The sequence below is a fragment of the Coenobita brevimanus genome, chromosome 50 (genome assembly GCF_032717465.1).
Source record: "Coenobita brevimanus isolate Jiangsu-jjx chromosome 50, ASM3271746v2, whole genome shotgun sequence".
Classification (NCBI taxonomy): domain Eukaryota; kingdom Metazoa; phylum Arthropoda; class Malacostraca; order Decapoda; family Coenobitidae; genus Coenobita; species Coenobita brevimanus.
Window position 1 is genome coordinate 52,390,127 of NC_137003.1, and position 23,694 is coordinate 52,413,820.

At 42.6% G+C, this 23,694-nt stretch overlaps 1 protein-coding gene across 1 annotated transcript in view; it reads right to left on the minus strand.

The window, feature by feature from the left end:
- Hmgcr (HMG coenzyme A reductase) overlaps positions 1 to 23,694 on the minus strand; it is a 217,801-nt gene that overhangs the window by 35,389 nt on the left and 158,718 nt on the right. Inside the window, exons 11-13 of the mRNA XM_080272343.1 lie at positions 22,671 to 22,865; positions 21,122 to 21,360; positions 4,560 to 4,737 (exon numbers count right to left, since the gene is read on the minus strand). Of these exons, the coding sequence (XP_080128469.1) occupies positions 4,560 to 4,737; positions 21,122 to 21,360; positions 22,671 to 22,865 (612 nt within the window). The remainder of the gene's footprint in view (positions 1 to 4,559; positions 4,738 to 21,121; positions 21,361 to 22,670; positions 22,866 to 23,694) is intronic.

Below are 23,694 nucleotides of genomic sequence, written 5' to 3' on the forward strand. Positions count from 1 at the left end.
ACCCACAACCTGAGCTAAAATGTCAGTCCACCTCTGTACTGAATGGTCAAAGTCGTGCACTGGCCCATTCACTCCCTATGAATCTCCAGCACCCAAGCAATACTGACCGTAACCCACAAGCTGAGTCAAAACGCCCATACTTATCCCCGCCAAATATCCAAAGTCATGCAGCCACCGGGATTAGTCTTTCCCAACTGCCATCGCGTGTGTAACATAGACCACACGCCATGGTACTGTGACAGCGCCTGTCCATCTCTACACCAAACATCCAAAGTCGCCCGGTCACCATTTTTTTTTTTTTTTATATGCTAGGAAGAAGGAACCAAAGGCCATGGACCCGCAATAACCATTCCCTTCAAGAGAAAAACAAAATACAAGAGAGAGCCAAATTCAAGATCCGATCATTTCAAGATGCCTGGACACACTGCGTTTGCAAGACTTGAGATCAAAGGAAGCAGGAAATACAGACAGAGGGAGACATTTCCAGAGCTGACCTGTTGCATTAATAAAGGACTGGAAGTAATGGTTAACTCTTGCATCAGAGAGCTGGACAGAAAAGGGATGAGAGTTTGCTGCTTGACAGGTGCTACGTGCCCGTCGTAGGGGTGGAGGAATGCAAGCAGACAGCTCAGAGGAGCAGTGACCATTGAAGTAGTGACAGAAAAGTGATAAAGATGCAACACTGTGGTGAAGAGACAGAGGTTGAAGGGAACCAGTAAGAGGAGGAGAGTTAATGAGACGAAAAGCCTTTGACTCCACCCTATTGAGAAGAGCTGTATGTGGGGAACCTCCCTACACATGCGAGTTGTACTCTACACAGGGGCGGATAAAACCTGTGTACAGTAATCCCTCTACTATCCAATGTAACAGAGCCAAAGGCATGTCTGGAAAGTGGTCCCGTCCGGAAAGTGGGGCCCTGGCTCCTGGACTGGTACTTAAGAACCCTAACCCAGCCTAACTTTGAAAGCCACCTAAATAACTCCCTACTGGACATGCATTGCACCTGTTTAACTCCTAAACTGCGGGGTTGTTTTGGCACTCCTTGCGTGTCCCACGGGGGTATTCGCGCTCCAATAGAATTTGTAAAAATATTTGCCAAAAATCAGTTATTAGTCCTAGAATATTATAATTACATATGCATATGGCCTCCGGAATTAGTGCGAAACCCCCCACCACGCGTGCCTGTCTACTTCCCTGCTGAATGATCAGAGTCGCCTGGCAGGCAGCACTAGTCATACACTGCCTGAGGCAGTGATGCACTGGTCATCCACTGTCATCATCACATGATAACCCTTGCCTGAGCAAATGGAAATGAACTTTGTATGAAGATGTCAGTTTTCTATGTTTTGCTTCCCCTGTGCTCAGAGGCAAGCATGAGGTGCAATATGGCAGCACTGTACTGCTTGCCAGCCTTCAAGCCAGCACCACAGTTCCCACATCTGTCTCCCTCATGTGTGGTCACGCTCTAGCAAGCATGGCTGTGAATGCGGTCACTTCTGTGGTGGTCCCCCACCTGACATGTGGGAGAGGAAGGTGTTGACTCTGGAAAAGAACCGTGAGATACTGAGCAAGGTTGACGCGGGCTGGACAAAAGGACACATACTGCAAGAATAGATCTAGCCCGTTCAATAGTGTTTGATATCAAATAGTCACACGACAAGCATATGCAGTACAGAAAGGACTTCGGTGAAAGGACACGCAGGGGCAACAGGAAGGTCACGGCCCAGGCCCGGCATGCCATTATCGACCGGTCGACACTGTTGTGGTTTTGTCTCCAACATGCTACCAATGTTCTTGTGCATGGGTCCGAGACGTTTGCATGCCTGCACAACGTGCGCGACTTCAAGGCTTCTGAAGGTTGGCTCTCTCGCTTCAACCTTCCCCATGGACTTACAAGCAGTAAGGCACATGGCGAGGCCTTGGATACGGCAGCAGAGGATGCAAACCCGTCTTGCCAGAAAGTGCAGCGCCTGATCAAGGACGAGGGCCTTGCCCTTGGTCAAATCTATAATGCTAAGGAAACTGGTCTGTTCTACCACTCTTTGCCCACCAACACCCTGGCAGAGGAGAAGGAGAAGACTGCCTGGTCACAAGTTATCCAAATGTGTCTCTGTTTTGTGCTGTGTCAATGCTAATGGGACGAACCGCCTCAACCCCATTATTGTTGTGTGTGCAAAACAACCACGTTGTCTCTGTGGGTTGATGGATAGCCTGCCTGTTGTGTGGTAGCATTCTGTGAAGGCCTGATTTACTGTCAAGATCTTTGGAGACTGGATCCACAGACACTTCGTCAAGAAGGTTATCCGTTATGAAATGGAGGTCCTCGGTCTTGCTCGCGACAAGGTGAAGGCACTCCGGCTCCTGGACAATGCCCCCGTGCATCTGTCTGAGAAGGATTTGGTTGCTGATGATGGGCGCATTAAGTGCATGCTTCTGCCACCTAATATGACTGATTCAACCAATAGACCTGGGTGTTATCGTGGCTGCCAAGATACTGTACTGGTGGATGTTCCTCAACTAGGTAACCGTGGTGCTGGAGGACGAGGACGAGGCTGAGGACACATTTGGGGAGCAGGCCTTGCAGAATCTTTAGCGTTATGACCTGAAGCCTGCAGTGTTCAACTTGGAGAATGTGTGGAAGGAAGTCTCCATGAAAACCCTCAAAAGCGGTTGGTCTCGTCTCTTCCAGGGAAGTGAAGCTGAGCACGACTTTGAGGGGTTTGATGTGGATAATTTCCACCTCTGTCTTCCCACACCAGGAGAGCAGGTGGACATCAACGGCAAGAGGGATGGGCTGGATGATGACAATGGTGATCCTGGTTATCAGACAGTGTCTGACGAGGAGATTGTCGCTGCTGCCTCTGAGGGCACAAAAGAGGACAGCGACACTGATGAGGATGAGGATAAGGACCCTGACTCACAGCACCCACAACCCCATCACTCCCTTGTCTCTGTACCCTATGTGCCAGTCTTGAGGAGATACTTGAGTACGCCGAGCACCCGCACTGTGACAGGGAGTTGGTGCTGCTCAGCCTGACAATGGAGCTGTGGGCAGTCAGGGACACTGTCGTCCTCCAGCAGAATCGTCGGTCCTATCGTCTGACCAGGATCAACTCCTTCTTCATGCCTGCCATCCCCACGAGTGCCAACCCATTCCCATCACCATCACCACCACCTCGTTTCCCATCTTCACCATCAGACCCGCAACTGAGCACATCGAAAGTCGCTGGGTCTCCGTTGGACATAGATTTGCGGTTGTCTCTGGAGTTTCCTGAGGTGCGTAGGCCACCATCACCGCACTGCACGTCCCCACTCATTGCTCAGCTCCAGCAGGTAGAAGAGGAGGAGGCGTTCTCTGATCTAAGCTAAATGCGAAGGTTAGCCACTAGACCACATGGGACAACTGTACTCCTGCTAGAGGTGTGCGGGTTACGAAGCCTGTCTGCTGTGCACTGAATGGTAAGTATCCCAAACAAATTTTTTTTGGCAAGGACTTTTAGTTTTTTTTCTTTGTTTTCTTGGTGTTTAAAATTATTTTGGATATTCCCATGTGTGTTTTGATGTCAAAATATGGCTGATTGACCTGAAAACAGAGCTAAAATTAAGATCGATACTGTATACATGGTAGTGTATATGTAGGGTGTTTTTTGGTATTAAATGTTTTTTTATCAGATACATTTATGTGAAGCTACAGTACATGGTGAATGCTTTAGGCATATAAGATACAGCCAGTATTCAGGGGGCTTGAATGGTGAGTGAAAGGAAACGTGGCCCATTGGACTGGGCAAATATGGGCTGTCTGGATGTTGCTACTCCTCACTCTTCCCTACGGTATGAAATGAGGTCCGGATGTTGATGATGATAATGATTTTTTTTTTTTTTTTTTTTTTTTTTTTTTTTTTTTAAGGGTTTTCTTGGTTTAAAATTATTTTGGATTTTCCTATGTGTTCTTTTGATGTCTAAATATGGCAGAATTACCTGAAAACAGTGCTAAAATAGGAGGAGTACTGTACATAGTGTATAAGTACTGTTTTTTAGTTTTCAGTTTTTTTTTTTTGCATGGTTTTCTTGATGTTTAATATTATTTTGGATATTCCTACCTGTGTTTTGATGTTTAAATATGCCTGAATGACCAGAAGACACTGTCAAAGTAAGCATAGGTACAGTACAAACAGGTTAGGTACAGATTGGAGGTTGGGTAATGGTAGGGTCTGGGTACAGTAAGGGGGATATTGTTCATTAAACCTGACGTTGCCACTACCCGGGTTTGCTTTTGGCTCTATTACATCTGATAATTAGGGGGGTGCTGTACCTGAATTCCTCTATGCCATTTGAAGCTATGATGCAGCTCTACAGTGATATAGGCTTCAGCAGAAGATCAGCAAATCAAAAAATCTCCTTGCAAATTGTAAGCATTTGATGAATTACAACCTGGTATAAAAACATATAAAAGTATCTGTCATGCTTTGAAGCCATATTACAGTACAACTTATGAAGGGTGGTAGTCAAAAATAAAAACAGATTTAAAATTATATCTGAGGGTCACAGTTATATCCCACCTTGGAAACCATATTCATTCCCATAGCGTCACCAGTGGATGCCACGAAACGCATGTAGAGTAGCCGCCCAGCCAATCTTGGATCCAGATCAATGAGCCTGGCAAAGCGGCTGGTTGAGTCAAAGCCTTTCTTGATCACCAGGAAATTGTCATGTTTCCTCAGCCACTGGTATACTTCACTAAGGAGGACGGCAATAAGTTAGAGAATGTTTGTACTAAGAAGCAGAGTAAGTTTGGTACAGAACTGTAACAATCATGGCAGTTCATGTTGATAAGGTTTATAATATCAGGTAAAAGTACAGCTAGTGAAACTGGAAAACATTAGGCTGGGTTGCATAAGTTGTATGTACCACACGAATGAGAATGAAACCTTGGTAGTGAAAGATAAACATGTTTTCCAGGCTTCAGGCTGTTGAGATGAGTTGCTTTCAAATAACATGTGGAGCCAGGCACAACAAATCTTGCCGGACAGCAGTTATTTTATTGCTGTTAAATACTAAATAGGTACTACCATTTAGTGTCAGTACGGTATATAATTAAAGTCTCAGGTAATGATACAAATGTTTTCAAGTTACGCCCTCTGAAAATCCGTGATCTTGCATTTGACCTTTCAAGGTCGCTCAAGGTCAAAGGTCATGGTGCCAAATAAAAGCTCATCTGAGACTTCCTATATGTTGATAATAGTAAATATCTATCTTCAACGAGTTTTGCGTTATAGCCCCCTGAATATCTGTGACCTTGAGTTTGACCTTTCAAGGTCACTTATGGTCAAGGGTCATGGTACCAATTAAAAACCTTTATAGAACTTTCTGTATGTTGATAATAGTAAATATCTCTCTATCTTCTGCCAATTTCGAGTAATAGCCCCCTGAATATCCGTGACCTTGAGTTTGACCTTTCAAGGTCACTAAAGGTAAAAGGTCTTGGTGCCTAATATATGCCCATATTATGAGTTCCTGTATGTTCATAATAGTAAATATCTCTGTCTTCAACTGGTTTCAAGTTACAGCCCTCTGAAAATCTGTGACCTTGATTTTGATCATTCAAGGTCACTCTACCTCCAGAATTTAATCACTTTCTTTTAGAACCAGTGCCCATTTATCCTGAAAGTTTCATGTAATTTCATTCAGCCTTTTTTTTCATAATGTTGCTAACAAAGAAACAAACACAAACAAACTCGACAAAGAACAATACCTCACCAGACTCTGTCTGGGCGAGGTAACTACAGGTATTAACATAATGAATGAGTTAAGTCACTGGGATATTTACAACAACAAGGGACAGCCTACAAGGGCTGTAGCAGTAACATGAAGCAGTGCTGAATAGATAACCAGGCATACACTGAGATGGACTCGAAATGTTCAAAGAATGCATTCAGGATACCAAACCAAGTCAGTGAAAGTGAAACTACAGGTACTGTTCTGCTGAGAAAGGAGACCTTATATTCTGTGAAGACCTTATATAGTACAGTGTGGAAGAAATGGGTGGAACACTCTACTGAGAGAGAGAGAGAGAGAGAGAGAGAGGGTAGTACCTTCTATAGAGAGAGCTGTGACATGTATTCCAGCCTACCCAGGTCACGTGACCCACAGGCGCCATATTGCCTCCCAGTGACACGGGCAATTGTGACGGCCGAACTGAAATGTCCAGCACGCTTTTTGCTTTTAACTGTGATGAATTGGATTTTTTCATTAACTATACTTCTCTGTGTTGCCTGGAGATGCTCTACCTGACCCAGACAAGGGATGATGATGCACAGATTTCCCAGAAATCCTCAGAAAAGAATGGAATGGGAAGTAAATGTTCAGTAAGCTTAAATAAATATTTTATGAAATATATTGCCATACTAACATTTGATCCCTGAAACACTTCTGTTTTATACATATTAAATAATCTTCAGGATAACCCAGTAATCTTATAACTTGTGGTCAATAAACGCAAAGTGTCATGCCACAACCGCAGACTCCACCATTGTGGCATGGGAAATGACTGGTAAGCTTAATGATTCTATAAGAGTGTCTTTGTAATTCAGCTATAATTCACATTATTTGTGTTTTCAGAACTGTAAGGGACTTGCTTGTAGTTTGTTTATGTTCCCAGTAATGGTACAGTATTCAAAAACTGCACAAATGTGGTATTCAACAAATGAGCTGTTAATGAAGATTAAATACAATGAACGACTGCTTTTGGAAAATTAATATATTATGTGTTACACCTTAAATCACTGCAGAAAAAAAATCGCCTCCATGTCGCCCAGTTCCCTGTCATTTCACTCACCTGCTCCCAGCTCACACTGCCCTCTCTCACATACCTCTCCACTCCATTCTTCCATCTCATCCTTGGCCTCCTCCTCCCTCTCCCCCCCCCTCCACCTCACTCACACACACTCTCCTCATTAGTCTCTCACTCTCCATCCTCTCCACATGGCCAAACCACCTCAGTGTTTTTCTCCTTATGCTTTCTATCACATCTACATCCACACCACAACACTCCTTCACTTCCTCATTTGTTTGTCTGTCTCTGCATGTAACTCCACATGCTCCTCTCAAACAACAGTAATACTGTTGATAATATACAGTCATCATAATCATACTCAGTGTATTACAGTACATAATATAATCATACTCACCTAGTGTTGGCACCGTCACAAAAGCCACAAACTCAGCCAACATGCAGAACTTGGGTACAGTAGTCAATGGACTAGGGCATGGAGCTCTGAGGGGCCGCAAGGGAAATTGCGGCACTAAAAGAAACAAGCAAGGCACAGGGGGCCACAGGCTACATCACATCACTGGGGGTTAGCCACAGTGTGGGTCATAAATGCACAAGGTCCTCACTATACAGCATCCAGTGGAGAGAATGAGAGGGCAACGGTTGGCCTGGCATGTTGGGTGGACCATTTCCACGACGCCTTGTGATTGGTTGGTGTGTTTTGCTGTGTTGCAAGCACCGACTGGGTCCAGTGTCTAAGCCAGACAATACACATTACCACCAAAAAATGCTCAGTACCACCAACTGCTTCCTGTTTCTGAGCCTGGTATTCCCTAATTTTGCTATATAATTGTTTTAAAAGTGCCGAGTTGAAAGCACCAGATACTGCAACAGGCCAGATAATTGAAAGATTATTGTACAGTATTATCAAGCACTGTTTGTCATGTATGACGTAGACAATCATAAAAAGATGCACAGTAAACTCTAAATTACCCACTGGTTTCAGTGTTAGGTGGAGGCGCCCACCATCTACTCACTCAATGTAGTGCTGCTCTCAGGGTACTGTCCTTTCCCTTCTTCCTTCCTTCCTCTTCTGTCTTTCTTTCCTTTATTCTTTCCTCTTCCTTCTGTCTACGGGTGACTCTACACAGGGTGATGTGCCAAATGGTTTCCTGTACACCAGGAAACCATTTACTATGCTGAGTGGTAACCATATAAGCAAATTATGGTGCCTGGTGGTTTAGTGGGTAATTAAGGCACTCCCCCCAGACTGAGCCACTCCAAGGAGTGGTTAGGGTTGACTGCTCACGTAATGCCACTCAGGGATGAGTGAGGCTAGTCATTTTCATCTTAAATGTCAGGACAAACTTGCCTAGCCCTGGGCTATGCTCCTCATGGGGCGACACAGGATTAGATGTATGTACAGTATGTATGTATGCAATATCCAGCCCTGCATAATATCTGGTATTTTTTGCTCAGCTCTACTTAAACAATATCCAGTGAAATTAGGCAATAACCAGCTCAGAAACAGGAAGCAATCAAACCTCTGGCTCAGACACGGGACTCAATCAGCGCGCGGGCAGACCCCACAACGGGCCAGCCAAACACAATGCATAGCGGGAGCAGCCCACCCAACGCACCAAGCCTGCCATTGCTCTCTCAGTTTCTCCTGTGGATGCTGTAAGTGAGGATGTATCTGTGTGCCCTGCTCTTGTGCCCCACATGTGGGCTAAACCCCAGTGTTGTGAATTAGCCTGTGGCCCCTCTATGCCTTGCTCACTGCTGCAGTGCTGTGACTAACCCCCATTGTGGCCCCTAAGTGCTATGTGCCCTAGTGTTCTCAATACTGTATAGTGAGGATGTATCTATATCTACCTTCCATATCTGCCAACACTAGGTGAGTGCAGCATGGTTATTATTATATTATATACACCTAGGTCCCAATTAGCGCGCGATCAAATAGCACGATTCCCATATGATGCGAGCTGTCTCTTAATATCCACATCTGAAATTAACAATGCTGGTGAAGCCACCACAGCAGAAGATGTGATTACTGCAGCATCTGTCAATGATGCATTACAGGTGAGACAAGAGGAGGTTACACCAATGCCTGCAACACCAGAAACATCAGGACAGCTCTCCACGATGCAGATCTGCCGAATCTTGGCTGCTGTGGATGCCTTATCCCTTTGGCTGCAGCGGCTGTGATGACGAATGTGCTCATTGCGGAGAAATAGGAAAATAAATTGTGTGTTTCCAAATTGTGTTTTAATCCACTTACCCGTAATCTTGGGAGAGCTAAAATTTTTGTCAGACAAAAGTCAATCTTTCTACTATCATTTGTAACAAACTGCATGTCTGTAGGCACTCAAAGCCCGGAGAGCGATTTGAGAGAAAACAAGGTGTGTTTTGACCATCTGATGTGGAAAATAGCCCAGTGAGGCAGAAACTTCCACCAAACCACAAGATTTTTTCCATACAAAATATGGTTACTGCCATGTAACCTCATCAAAATAAGTGCAATAACATCATCATCATCATCATCCGGACCTCCTTTCCCACCCAAGGGCAGGGTGAGGAGTAGCAATGTCCAGACAGCACAAACTTGCCTAATCCAAATAGGCCAAACTTCCACTCACTCATCATTCAAGCCCCCGGAATCCTGGCTCTACCGGATACGCCAAAAAACATTCACCACATGCTGCAGCTTCACACAAACATATCCGGTTGAGTCAATCCGGACGCTGCCATGCTCACAAGAGGTGCCAAAATCCCAGAGCATGAATTTCTCCTTACAACATTCATCCAGCCAGCTCGATCTCTTGTTAGTTCCCTAGCCTCACCGACTTCCAAACCTCTCTTCCTCAAACACTCATCCACCATATCTCTCCACCTTCTCCTTGGCCTACCGCGCCTCCTCCCTCCTCCAAATTTGCTCAGGTAAACCTTTTTCACCACTCTATTGTTATCCATTCTTTCCACATGATTATACCATCTCAGGACACTCTTCGATTCTGGTGTCCACCGACTTCCTCACTCCACATCTTTCACGAATCACACTATTTCGTATCCTATCCACCCTCTGCACTCCACATATATTCCTCAACAGTCTCATCTCCACTGCTCTTATTCTTGACTTTTCATTTCCATGCCACACCATAGTCTCACATCCATATGTTAGAGTTGGCACTAACACTCCCTCATGTAAACCTCGTGCAGCTGCACCACTCAAGCCTCTGTTTCTTATCAAGGCCTTCATTGCACCAGCTACTTTTCTTCCTTGCGTCACTCTACTTTCAATTTCTTTTGCACATTTTCCTCTCTTTTTCTATCACTGTACCCAAGTATTCGGTACAGTATTAGAACTCTCTCACCAATTCCAGTCTCTCTCCATTCACTGTGACATCACACTGGGAGTCACCTTCTCTCTCAATAACCATCACTTTACTCTTCTCTACATTTACTCTCAAGGCACGATGCTCACAGACATCAGCAAAACTCTGCACCAGCCTACCAAGTTCCTGTCCGGTACTTGTAAGCAGTACTGCATCATCAGCATACAACAAATTTGAGATATTCCACCCATCACCATTCATTACCAACACCATCCCTCTCTCCATTACTCGTGTTTTCACTTCTCTCATCATCCCATTAGTATATATACTGAACAACCATGGGGACATCACACAACCTTGTCACACGCCCACACCGATTGTGAACCATTCACTTTTTTTTTTTTTTTTTTAATGTGAAAAAGAAGGAACCAATGGCACGAGCAAGCAATAACTGTTCCTTCCAAGGAAAATCAAAATACAAGACAGAGCTAAATTCAAGATCCAATCATTTCGAGATGCCTGGACACACTGCATTTGAAAGACTGGAGATCATAGGAAGCAGGAAATAGGGACAGAGGGAGACAGTTCCAGAGCTGACCTGCTGCATAAATGAAGGACGGAGTAACGGTTAACTCTTGCATTAGAGAGTTGGATAGAAAAGGGATGAGAGTTTGCTGCTAAATGAGTGCTACGCACCTGTCGTAGAGGTGGAGGAATGTATGCAGACAGTTCAGAGGAGCAGTGACCATTGAAGTAGCAATAGAATAGAGATAAAGATGCACCAGTGCGGCGAAGAGACAGAGGTTGAAGGGAGTCAGTAAGAGGAGGAGAGTTAATGAGACGAAAAGCCTTTGACTCCACCCTATTGAGAAGAGCTGTATGTGGGGAACCTCCTCACACATGGGAGTTGTACTCCACACAGGGGCGGATAAAACCTGTGAATAGAGTCAGAAATTGTGCAGGGGTAAAGAAGGAACGGAGTCAGCTTAGCACACCTAATCTCTTGGGAGCAGATTTTACAAGAGATGTAAGATGATCTTTCCAAGACAAGTCCCGAGTAAATGAAACCCCAAGCATGTTCAAGGATGATGCAGGATTAAGCTGAATATTATTAAACATTAGTAGGTACACCTGTGGGTTCATCCTTACATTTATCTATTATACCTTTTTCAAAATTTCTTTCTTCCTCTCTACATATTCTTGTGTATTCATTTCTAGTTCTTTTATATTCTTCCTTTGTTCTGCTGTTACCTCTCTTTCTCCAGTTGTTCCATGCCGTGTCTCTCTCTTTTTCTGCTATCATACACTTTCTATTAAACCACTCCTTTTTCCTGTTGTCTTTCCCCCTTACTCTTGGCACAAATTTTTCCACTCCCGAATTATAGAGGCCTAGAAAAATATCCCACTTCCTCTGTATCTCTCTTGTTTCTCTGAATTTTCTCCAATCTGCATTTTCAAAAATTTTTCTCAATCCTGTAAAGTTTGCTTTCCCAAAGTTGTATTTTCCCTAGCTCATCTCTTGGCTCCACGTTCCCTGTTATCATCTGGAACTCAATGACCACATGATCACTTTTTCCAATAAGACACAGATATTTCAAGGATTCTATTACATTGGGTTCTTCGGTAAACAGTAAGTCTAGTCTTGCTGGTGTGTCCTCACCTCGGAACCGTGTCTCTTCTTTGACCCACTACGACATCACATTGTTCATTGTTATATTTAATAATATAGTGCCCCAAGAATCATCGCTGCCTCCTGAGTCCCATTCCTCCCAGTTCACCTCTTTACAATTGAAGTCCCACATTAAAATTACATTGTTGCTTTTCTCAATCATTTTCTGTAAATAACTAGCCATGTCTGACAACATTTCCTGGCATTCATCATCACTCCATGCTCTTGTCTTAGGGGGAACATACACTACTGCCATATCTCTCTTGCTATTCTCTCCAGTTTCAAATTTCATATTTATCACTTCGGTCCTGCCTTCTCCCATTTCCACAGTATCTACATTTATGTTGTTCTTCACTGCTATCATCACTCCTCCTCCCATTTTTTTCTTTCCTGTCTCTTCTCCACAGTTTGTATTTACCATCTCCTATATGAACATGAATATCTTCTCTTAATGTGGTCTCTACAAAGCACATAACATCAGGTTCATGTACCCTCAAAAAATCATTTATTTCTAGCCTTGCCGATATTAAACCATCAACATTACTATATGCCACCTTTCAGTTATTTTTAATGTTTTTTATACTCTCTTTTCTCCTTCTCTCTGTCGGTACCACTTCCTTAATTTCTGATCCATGACTCTCCAATAAAACACTGTCTTCTCTTCCTCAATTCTCAGTTTGTTTTTTACCTTTGCTTCCTTTACTAACTCCTTTATTTTAGCTCTTTCTTCCTCATTTGCATCTCTCCTTATCCAAACATCTTTGCACCCTTCCCTGTCTGATAATTTCCATGTTATACAGATAATTTTGTTTACTGTTCCCTTAAACTTTACCTTCAATGGCCTTGCCCCTCCTTCCTCGTACTTTCCTAACCTAAACACCTCTTCAATTTCTTCTTGACCTTCGTTGTTTTCCTCCATGACTACTGATATTATTTCTTTAACTTTACTCAGTTCTTCTCTTTCTCTTTCTGATCTTATTGTCATACGTTTTTCTTTAACTCCTGAAATTATTACACATTTTTTCTTATCTGCTACATCCCTAACTAAAGATTCTCTACTTCTCAGCACCCTAACCACTTCTCTCTCCACCTTTTCCTTGCTTTGTTGTTCTATAATCTCTTTCAAATTTACATTTCCCTCTTCCTGAATTTTCTTCCATCCCTTGATTTCTTTAATGTGCTTGTCCTGTATCCTTGATTTGGATTCATACTCATCTAGTTTGCTTTTCATCCTGTCTCTTTCTTCTTCCAACCTCTTATTCCCTCTTAAGCTGTTTTACTTCATTTGAGGCTGATTCATTACTCACTTTTAATTCAGTAACTTCTCTTCCTTGTTCGTCACTATGTGTACAAATTTTTTCCAGTTTATTTCGCAGACTTTTGATCTCGTTTTCCTGTTCTATAGTCCGTTCCTGTAACTCTTTAACCCTTAGATTTACCAATGACGACCTGGGTCGTCATGCATTTGTCAACCTCTGACGTCAGTATGATGACTCTGCCCATCATCCGATGTAAGCTCTAAAGAAATATTTAGGGAGTCGTCATTTTCGTTGGATGACGGGCAAAAGTGGGTGGAGCTTAGCCTGCCACAGCTGGTGCGTGCGTGCTCACTTGGTTGCTTGGCTCAGTGTGGTGTGAGGCTCCTCACAGGTAGGATGTACACCTCTTGACTTCCCGCCAAACACTTACGCTCCTTTTTCTCAGGTATATATGTGGCGTTATTATTTAAGAAATTACAACAAATGACGCATTATTGGAAAGGAAAATTATTCTGCTACGTATTGAAGCAAAAAATATTATTACTTTTTGAATAGTTTTTTTGGGGTGAATATTTTTTTAAAGGACAGTGTAATTTTTTTGCAAGTCAGCTAACTTCTACTCACTTTTTTTGCATTTAATTTTGTATATATTGTCTTTTTTAACAATGTATGACAGAGCAAAAGTCTTCATCTTCAAAATGAGACCAAAGTGGCCTTTCTATGATGAACAGTAACTTTCCTATGAGCATCAGAAGTAAAATATCTCTACGAGACTGTTCTAAAAGCTCTCGAGCAAGAGTTATGCGCCACAGCCAGAATTTACGCTCACCCCTTTATGGGGTAGGGTTAATTACTGCCCATACCTTTTTTATTTCCTGGACATTCCTCTCTGCTGTTTTCTCCACACCTGCTGTTCTTGTCTGGTTCAACTTAATACTTCCACTTGCCACATCCTCTTCAGAAAAGCCCTCAAAGTCTCTCTCGCTGATTGTAAACAATGCGCCATCCCTCTCCGCCATGAATCAACCATATGGAGACTTTCTATTTTCACTGTACCTTGTTGTTCGCATGACCGAAACCGCGGTTTTATTTAACTACTGTCCGACGGGACCACCACTCATGCAAAAAATTATGATTTTACGTAGTTAGGTTTGGAGGCCCCAGACCCAAACTAATTTTTCCCATAAGAAGTTCAGTTTAAATTTCGATGATTTGAATTTTGCGGTGATTTTTAGGTACCCATGCCCATCGACATTCGAGAATCCACTGTATATATATATATATATATATATACAGTATATATATATATATATATATATATATATATATATATATCATCATCATCATCATCAGCCGTTTAAGTATCCACTGCAGGACCGGCCTATCCCGACCGAAGTCGGGACGATACAGCGAATGTATCTCTACCAAGTAGCTTAGGCTGTCTAGTAGAGACTGTATGTAGGGTGAGAGGTGCTTGTAAGTGTAATCGTAGTGTTGGAGTGGCCTTGGATGTGTGTGTAGTCCGTGAACCACGTGTAATCGAACCGCGCAAGCCGACTGGGTGCAAGCATACTTTATAGTAAGCGACACTGGTTCAACCACAACACTCCTTGTGTCCGCCAATGCAGTACGTGGCCGGGTGAACACTCCCAAAGTTTATTACCCTGGCAGGGCGCGAACCCTGGCCCACTCGTGTACGAAATGCACATTCTACCACTGTACTAATGTATATAGTGTATATACAGTATCACCGCTTCCCGTCCAATCAGCGAGGTTAAGCAACGTTGGGTCTGGTTAGTACTTGGATGGGTGACCGCCTGGGAACACCAGATGCTGTTGGCATAACGTTCTCCCTACGTGTCAAGTGGGGTTGGTGGAGGATTAGTGCCCCTCCCTGTAAAACAATTAACTCTAAGCCCTTGGCCACCCTGTTTGGGATACATGGCATCTGGCAATGAATGAAATGATGAAATATACAGTATATAAAAATATATATATATATATATATATATATATATATATATATATATATATATATATATATACAGGTTATCCCTTAATTCACGCGAACTTTTTTCACGCGATTTCGGTTATCCATGAATTTTTCTTACAATAATTAAAACAAAATTATAGTATTCAAATAAGTAATCTCAATATACAAGAGAAATAAAATATAAAAAATGCCTACCTGCTGCCCATGTGCACACATATGTATGTGTGTGTGGGAGCCTGGGAGGTCGGTCTACCACGCACCACACAGTCAGTTTGAATCCGACGGTCGAATCACGCGTGACTCGAGATCGAGAATCGTTATTTGTGGCTTATTTTTCCGCCTTCCAATGATTGCTTGGCTTGTCTGCCAACATGGGGCCTAAGCGTAGTGCTAGTGAAGCATGTGGTAACACACCAAAACGGACTATAAGGTGATGTTGCTGACAGAAAGTTGTGTTGGACAGACTTAAGGGAGGAATGTAGGCGACAATTCTCCATCAGGACAATTCCCCGTCATTTATTTACATACCAGTTTATTTAGCAAGTACAGTACACTAGTTTTTTACTTATATGAGTTATAAAATCCCCCTGAAAATTAGTTATTAAAGTATTAATTAATCAATAATAAGTATATTAATAGAATGACGGGGAATTGTCCATGTTTTGACGGTGAACTGACTTGATGGTGAATTGTCTCAGAACCGTATGTTTGGGGTGAGTCAACTGTTCATACAATAAAGAAGGAGAACGTAGCATACAGGAGACAGCGAGGGCTAGTGCACCAGACTGTGCTAAAGTGTCTCCACCTACACCTGTGAATTGTCTTGGAACCGCATGTTTGGGGTGAATGAGTCAACTGTTCATACAATAAAGAAGGCAGAATGTAGCATACGGGAGGCAGTGAGGGCTAGTGCACCAGACTGCTGAAGTGTCTCCACCTACGCCTGTGCTTGTCAGGTTTCAGTTTTAAATTTCTTACATTTTTGTTGTTTTTAATACTTTATGCTAGTTTATAAGGTGTATGTAATGCATAAACAGTATTATTCAGATGTAATATATGTACAGACTTGCGTAATTATGTGCACACAGGGGCAGAACATATACGCGAATTTACCACATATGCGAAGGGTCTGGAAACCTAACCCTTGCGTGAATTAAGGGCTTACCTGTATATATATATTATATATATATACATATCCATCCATCCATCTATCCATCACCCAATCCTACGTTGCCCCATGAGGAGCGTAGGAGCCCGGGGCTAGGCAGTTGGTCCTGACATTTAAGATGAGAGTGACCAACCTCACTCATCCTTGAGTGGCATTACGTGAGCAATAAACCCCAACCACCCCTTGGATATAAACCTTCACCGGCTCAATCCGATTCGAACACAACAATTACCCACTAAACCACCAAGCGCCAAAATTTTGTTATATGGTTACCACCCAGCATACTAAATAGTTTCCTGGTGTACAGGAAACCATTTGGCTTGTCACTCAGTGTAGAGTCACCCATAGGCAGAAGGAAGAGAAAAGAATGAAGGAATGAAAGACAGAAGAGGGAGTGTAAAGTCACCCGTAGGCAGAAGGACGAGGAAAGAATGAAGGAAAGAAAGATAGAAGAAGATGGAAGGAAAGAAGGATGGAGGAGAGGACAGGGCAGACACCAGAGAGCAGCACTACACTGAGTGAGTGGATGGTGAGCACCCCCACCTACCACATATATACTGTATATATATATATATATATATCTACCTATCTATCTATTGCCAGACGCCTCAATCCCGTCTGGGGTGGCCACAAACAAATCGCCTCCACGTCGTCCTGTCCCCCGCCATTTCACTGCCCTGCTCCCAACTCACACCCCCCTCTCTCATATACCTCTCCACCCCATTCCTCCATCTCATCCTCAGCCTCACCCTCCCTCTTCCCTCCTCCACCTCACTCATATACACTCTCTTCGTCAGTCTTTCACCCTACATCCTCTCCACATGGCCAAACCACCTCAGTGTGTTCCCCATAACACGTCCTATCACATCCACATGCACACCACAACGCTCCTTTATATCCTCATTCGTCAGCCTGTCTCTCCATGTGACTCCACAGGCTCCTCTTAAATAACTCATTTCCACTGCTCTCACTCTTGACTTGTGTCCTTCCAACAATGTCCAAGCTTCACTTCCATACGTTACAGTTGGTATCACAATACTGTCATATAGTAACTTTTTCACTTCCATGCTCACTTCTCTGTTTCTTATCACTGCTTTCAAAGAACCAGCAACCTTTCTTCCCTGCTGTACCCTTTCAAGCACTTCATCCTCCAAACCTCCATCATTACTCATCACACTACCCAAGTACTTAAACGTACTCACATTTTCCAATTCCTCACCACCCAACCTTGCTGTACATTCACTGACTTCATCTCTCTCAAAGACCATCACTTTACTCTTCCCTACATTCACCTTTAGATTCCGTTTCTTGCACACTCTCCCAAACTCATCCACCAAGCCTTGCAGCTCCCCTTCGTCTTCACTCAACAACACGGTATCATCTGCAAACAACAGTACAGGGAGTTTCCAAACACTATCCTCTCTCACCAGGGCCACTCCAACATCCACTACCCTACCTTGTACCTCTTTTATTACCCCATCCATGAACAGATTGAACAACCATGGAGACATGACACATCCCTGTTTCAACCCAACCTTCAAAGAGAAAAATTCACTTAGTTCACCATCCATACACACTGCAGCCTTAGCACCATCATACATACTCTTCACAGCATTCAACAACTTTCCATCTACTCCATATATTCTTAATACTTTCCACAATCCTTGTCTATCCACCCTGTCATATGCTTTCTCCAAATCCATGAAAGCCACATACAACTTCTTTCCCTTCGCTAGAAACTTTTCCACTAAAGATCTAAGAATGAATATCTGATCTACACAACCTCTTCCCTTCCTAAAGCCTCCCTGTTCTTCTCCAACTAATTCCTCTGTTCTTTCTCTAACTCTGTCAATAAGTATCCTACCATACACTTTTCCTATTATACTAAGATGACAATAGGGATATTATAAAATGGGAGATATTTTTGCTTGTTTGTCTGAGTTCACCGTACACAAGGAATAAGCAAGAAGTTATGAGGAGCACGGTATGTCGAGGCATGGTGGCGAAGTACCCAAAAAAGTGGATTTTGGTCACTTGTTTTCCCCTCCTCCCCCCATTCTTGACTGCCTACCTACCGGTCTATTGATAACGTCATTGCATAGCCAAAGGTTTGTACTTTCATCTACTGTTTAGTTTTTGACTCTAGGCTAAGTAGTTTTTTTTGGCAAATACTTGAAATTGGGGCAAAAATAGCTGATCATCCCAGGCGGGGAGGGTAAGCAGCCGAGCCCCGCACCCGGGCTTAAGGTGTTAATGAACAGGCAAAATCCCCCCAAATCCCAACTTATGAGAATCGATACGAGGGTCGCGCCGCAGCTGTCATGTATTTCACGTCTATTAACCCTTTATTCCTGCTTAAAATTGTCTGTCACAGGTGTTGGTGGTTGGTAGAGGTTACTTGGCTGGTTGTTCACCCCCATCCCTATTTTACCTATAATTTATGTTTTTCTGGTTATATTAATGCTGTTTTTATATTTCAGATGAATTACCCTCTTGTATTAACCCCTTATTCCAGCTTAAAATGATCAGAAAGTCAGTTTTGGTGATTTGGGAGGAGGTTGCTCAGAGGCCTTGCTCCCTAAACCCATTTTTCCTATAAGTTCTTCATTTCGTTTAACAAGAATTTGGCTAATGAGCAAAATCCTTGCTCCCAATTAGCTCGTAAGTTCAGAACCTGCCTGTACATCAATTCCATATTGTATTTTATGCTTAATTTTAGTCTTTTACTCAAGGGCAATATTGTAGGAATGTTTTTAGGATGGAGGGTCGAGACAGATAGTAACACATCATCCATCTCAATGCTGAATGGACAGCTGATTGGGGGTACTATGCAATATCTGGCTTTCTACAATATCCGACGCAGGTGTTGGCTGAATTGCGTCGGATAATTGAGAGTTTGTTGTATATAATGCAGAAAAATCTAAATTCATCAAATTACTGTGTAATGAAAATAAACACAAAGATGATACAAATAAATTCAAGGGACAGCATAGCGACTGAGCAAGCATTATGAGCGGGGCTGGGAGGCAACATGGCACCTGATCAGCAGTTGTTGCAACTCTCTCTATTGATGGTGCTGGGATGGGGAAGGAATGGTAACTGGCAGTTTTGTCCTGGTCATCCCTAGAGGGAGGGATGCATCTCTAATGTCAATAATAACAGTAAGGTAGTAGTGTACCATTATTTACTTCATTGCTATATGTAATGTAACACACAAAAAACTTGCAAAGTAGAAGCAAATTAAGAAGAGTGCGATTGCAAATAATTAAATATCAAAACATTACAGCAAAGTCAAACAGAACTGATAGGAAGAGAAGGCAGCATTAAGTGGAAGGAAAGATAATGCAAGTAAGGCTCTGGGCAAAACCAGACTGTAGTGAAGCAATAAAACAAGAAAAAACAAAAATGAGAGAGAGTAATAACAAAATTATATTCACCAGCACCATCCTAATCCTTCATCCCAAATAAAATTGGAATAATTATTACAGTATCTAGAAAGAAGGAGAAAGTGGAAAAAAAGAAGAAGTAAATTTAGACAGTACTAAAAGGAAAGAAAGGAAAAAAAAAGAGGATGGGGGGCAACGGCCTATCCTATACAGTCCATTCACTCAATACGCAAGAATTTGGGCAGTAGAAGACTTTGCCCTCTAGAAATTTTGTGCTTTACAAATAACGTACCTTATGGGGAAATTCTAAATGGTGGGGTGGCTGCCACAAAAGTCATTCCTTTAACCCTTAGTCTGTCATGCTTCCTGTGTATTATGGGAAATTAGCCCCTTGGTGTTTATGGGTGTGATGTAAATTTCATGCCCTTGTTACCCTTTGACGCAGGCTGTGTCTGCGCACATTTCAACTGCTTGTTACTATATGATGCTGGTTGCGTCGAACAAAATGGACCCTGTTTTTTTGGTTATGAAATGATTTCTGGGAGAGAACAAAGCGCTACTTGCATCCCTGTGTATCCCTCCGCCGTGCTTAACCCACTCAGCACCCAATGTCGCCCCACTGCCCCAGTCAGTGTGCTACGATCCTTGCTCGAGCGTAAGATAATTTCCTTTCATGTTACGTAAAATCGGCCCTAACTGATCTACAGTAATTCTTTATACACCAAAATGTAGCCAAATAAATTCCCTATAACTTTTTCTCAGTAACATTTACTGTAAAAATTATATTTCTATGAGAAAAAACTGAAAAATAACTGAAGTAAAAAAAAATAATACATTAAAGAATAATTTACATGCGGCTGATCATTTTTACAACACCATAAGCAAGTACATTTATTCAGGATTACGGTGAAAAAAATTACAATTACTGAAGCATAAATAAGGATGTGAGGATAAATTGTTTATGAACTATCGAGTGCACAGGAATAGTGCAGTGACCAGGGGTGTGGGGTGGGGGAGGTCTCTCTCAGTGTGTGGCCTTGGGCGCCGAGGCTCACCTCCCGAGTTCTCGCTCACGGTAGGAAGAGCCGAAAACAAAGAGTGCAAGAAAACACAGTTAAAGTTTGTGTATGCTTGATGGCATATGCACCATCAGAGATTTGTGGCACAACACCGCATTCAGCTCACTCTACCACCCCAATTTCGCTTTTTCAAAAACAACTCGTGCACAACCAATTCCAGGTACTGGTATTTAATTTTTTCACCCTCCACTGCGCTCTAACCTTTTCGCACTGTAGAAACTCGCGTATTAAGCGAATCGACTGTATTACCCTGTTTGAGTCCAGCTGGGTCTGGGCTAGGCTACTGCTGTCCAGATCACTTAAGGCAAATGCATCATATTATTTATTCACTCATTTATCTTTTTAAATGGGCAATGAGGAGTCTGTGACCCTGGAAGGTATGTTAGTATGAAGCTGAAATCCTGTTAGGTAGAACAAGATTTAATGGAAGAGGGTCAGAATATAAGGTGAGGTATACACCTACATGGCACGAGATACGGTGGGAAGCCTAATGCTGGGTGCTCGGGTCATACCGTCCTTGATGACCTCACTCCTAACCCCATTCACCAATGCCCGACAGCCCCTATTGGTAGAGGCCACAAGACATCCTTCTGTGGTGGCCATGGGTACCATGAACTTACGGCCATCCAATAACAAAGGTCCCACCACACCCACAGGAACAGGGACGTACCCAATCACACTCTCGCAGCAAACACCCACAACCTGAATCATAATATTCTTGTTCTTCTTGGACTTTAAATGAGGTGAGATGGACTAGTACCAATTAAATTCATAGATCTGTTAGCAAAACAAAATTAAATTACTAAATGAGACAGAAATATGAGTTTTAAAGTTAAATAAATTCAATGATGAATATTAGGAAAAATACCATACTCTGGGCACCACCATGAACTGATATGAGGCTGTGCGCACAATAAAAGTCTAAGCGCCAAAAACAAAGAGTGCAAGAAAACACAGTTAAAGTTTGTGTATGCTTGATGGCATGCACCATCAGAGATTTGTGAAAATAACTGCATTTTCTCACACTTCACGTGTGTGAAGATTATGGTTGCAACAGTTAACTGTTAAATACATAAAACATGGGCGATTATACCTTTAAATAACTACTACTACTACTACTAATTATCTAATCATCTATCTATAGCCAGACACCATTATCTGGTAAGGAGTGATTGCTTATCTCTGAGTTAGTTGTTTTACAGGGAGGGGCGCTAACCCTCCGCCAACCCACTTGTTGACACATAGGGAACACGTGTGGGTTGGTTATATTGTTACCACTCAACATCATAAATGGCTTCCTGGTTTACGGGAAACCATTAGGCTCATCACTTAATGCAAAGCCACCTAAAAAGGAAAGAAAAAGAAAATGTGACGTGGGAGATGGCTGAAATAGGAAGTGAGGAGGGCAGACAAAAAAAGAATGGTAAAGGTGAAGGAAGAAGCAAGCAGCACTACATCAGGTGAGTGGATGATGGCAAGAAATAGGAAGAGAGGAGGGCAGACACAGAAAAAAGAATGACAAAGGTAAGGAAGAGATAGGCAGCACTACATCAAGTGAGTGGGTAATGATCGCCACCACCTACCACCAATAATAATCTATCTATCTATTGCCAGACACCATAATCCCGTACGGGGTGGCCATTTGACTCTGAGTTATTTGTTTTACAGGGAGGGGCACTAACCCTCCACCAACCCACTTGACACGTAGGAAGCACGTATGGTTTGGTTATATGGTTACCACCCAGCGCTGTAAATGGTTTCTTGGCTTACAGGAAACCATTTGGCTTGTCACTCAATGTAAAGCCACCTGTAACGGAAAGAAAAGCATTAAGTAGTGACAGGAAAGATGGGAGAAATAGGAAGAGAGGAGGGCAGGCACAGAAAAAGAATGATAAAGGAAGAAGTAGGCAGCACTACATCAAGTGAGTGGATGATGGTTGCCACCACCTACCACTAAGATCCTTATTGATAATGAAAATATTATTAACTGTACTGGAATAAGTAGAAATAACCTTGGAGTAGTCATAGTGAGAGTAAGGGAGTGTGCGAAGGGCTGCTGGTGAGGCGGTGTGGGGTGCCAGCACTGCCCTCCTCACTTGCACCGCACGCAGGGGGTCACCCAATGCTGCCTCCAGCCGGTATGATGCAAGGTGCTTTCCTTCCACAAGATGCACTACCTCTTCATTAGATAGTGACTGAATCCCACCCTGCAATGAATTAAGCTTGAACGTACTATATAACTTAAACACTGAACTGAACTCCACTATGTAACTTCCAGTACTTGAACGTAATACCGTACTACAATACCAACATAAAGGCATAATAAAATGAAACAACCATTAACAACAGAGAAGTTTTCTTGCAATGGGAACACTATGGTTAACTTTAACCTAAGTTCTGCAACATACATGCTGAGCTGTTTCCATGTGTACTGTGGCAGACAACTTGTTATAGTACTCATTACAGATAAAGTATAGCATATATTAATCTGGAAATTTGCATAACTATATTTTAGCATGCCATCTCCCATCCTGGACTCATAAAATTGGTCTGGAATATACTATCTATCTATATCAATCAATCTATATTTATCATTTATGTATGGATAGATTGACAGATAGAAAGACAGACAGACAGATGGATGGATAGATATTGATAGACAGATACAATAAAACCTCTCAAACTCAAGCAAAAAACCTGGACTGACAAATTCAATGTAACCTGGATGAGTTGGAGTTACACGAAATAACCCACACATGACTCAGGAAACATGCTCTCACCTGACTGGGCCTCAGTCCCCATTTGGTCAGCATGGCAGCAAGTATTCTACACCAAAGTAATTAACCCCTAGGCTGTGGCAGCCCTAAACACTTCCTATGTCCGTGGTGCGCGAAAACTGGTTAACAAAAACCATGGTTTCATCTTGTGTTTTGACCCACTTATACTTAACCCATCATAACATTTTAATCAAAGTTTACACTCCACATTGTCCATTCGCAACTCAGTAATCAAGCATAAACATGCAGTAGGTGTGAA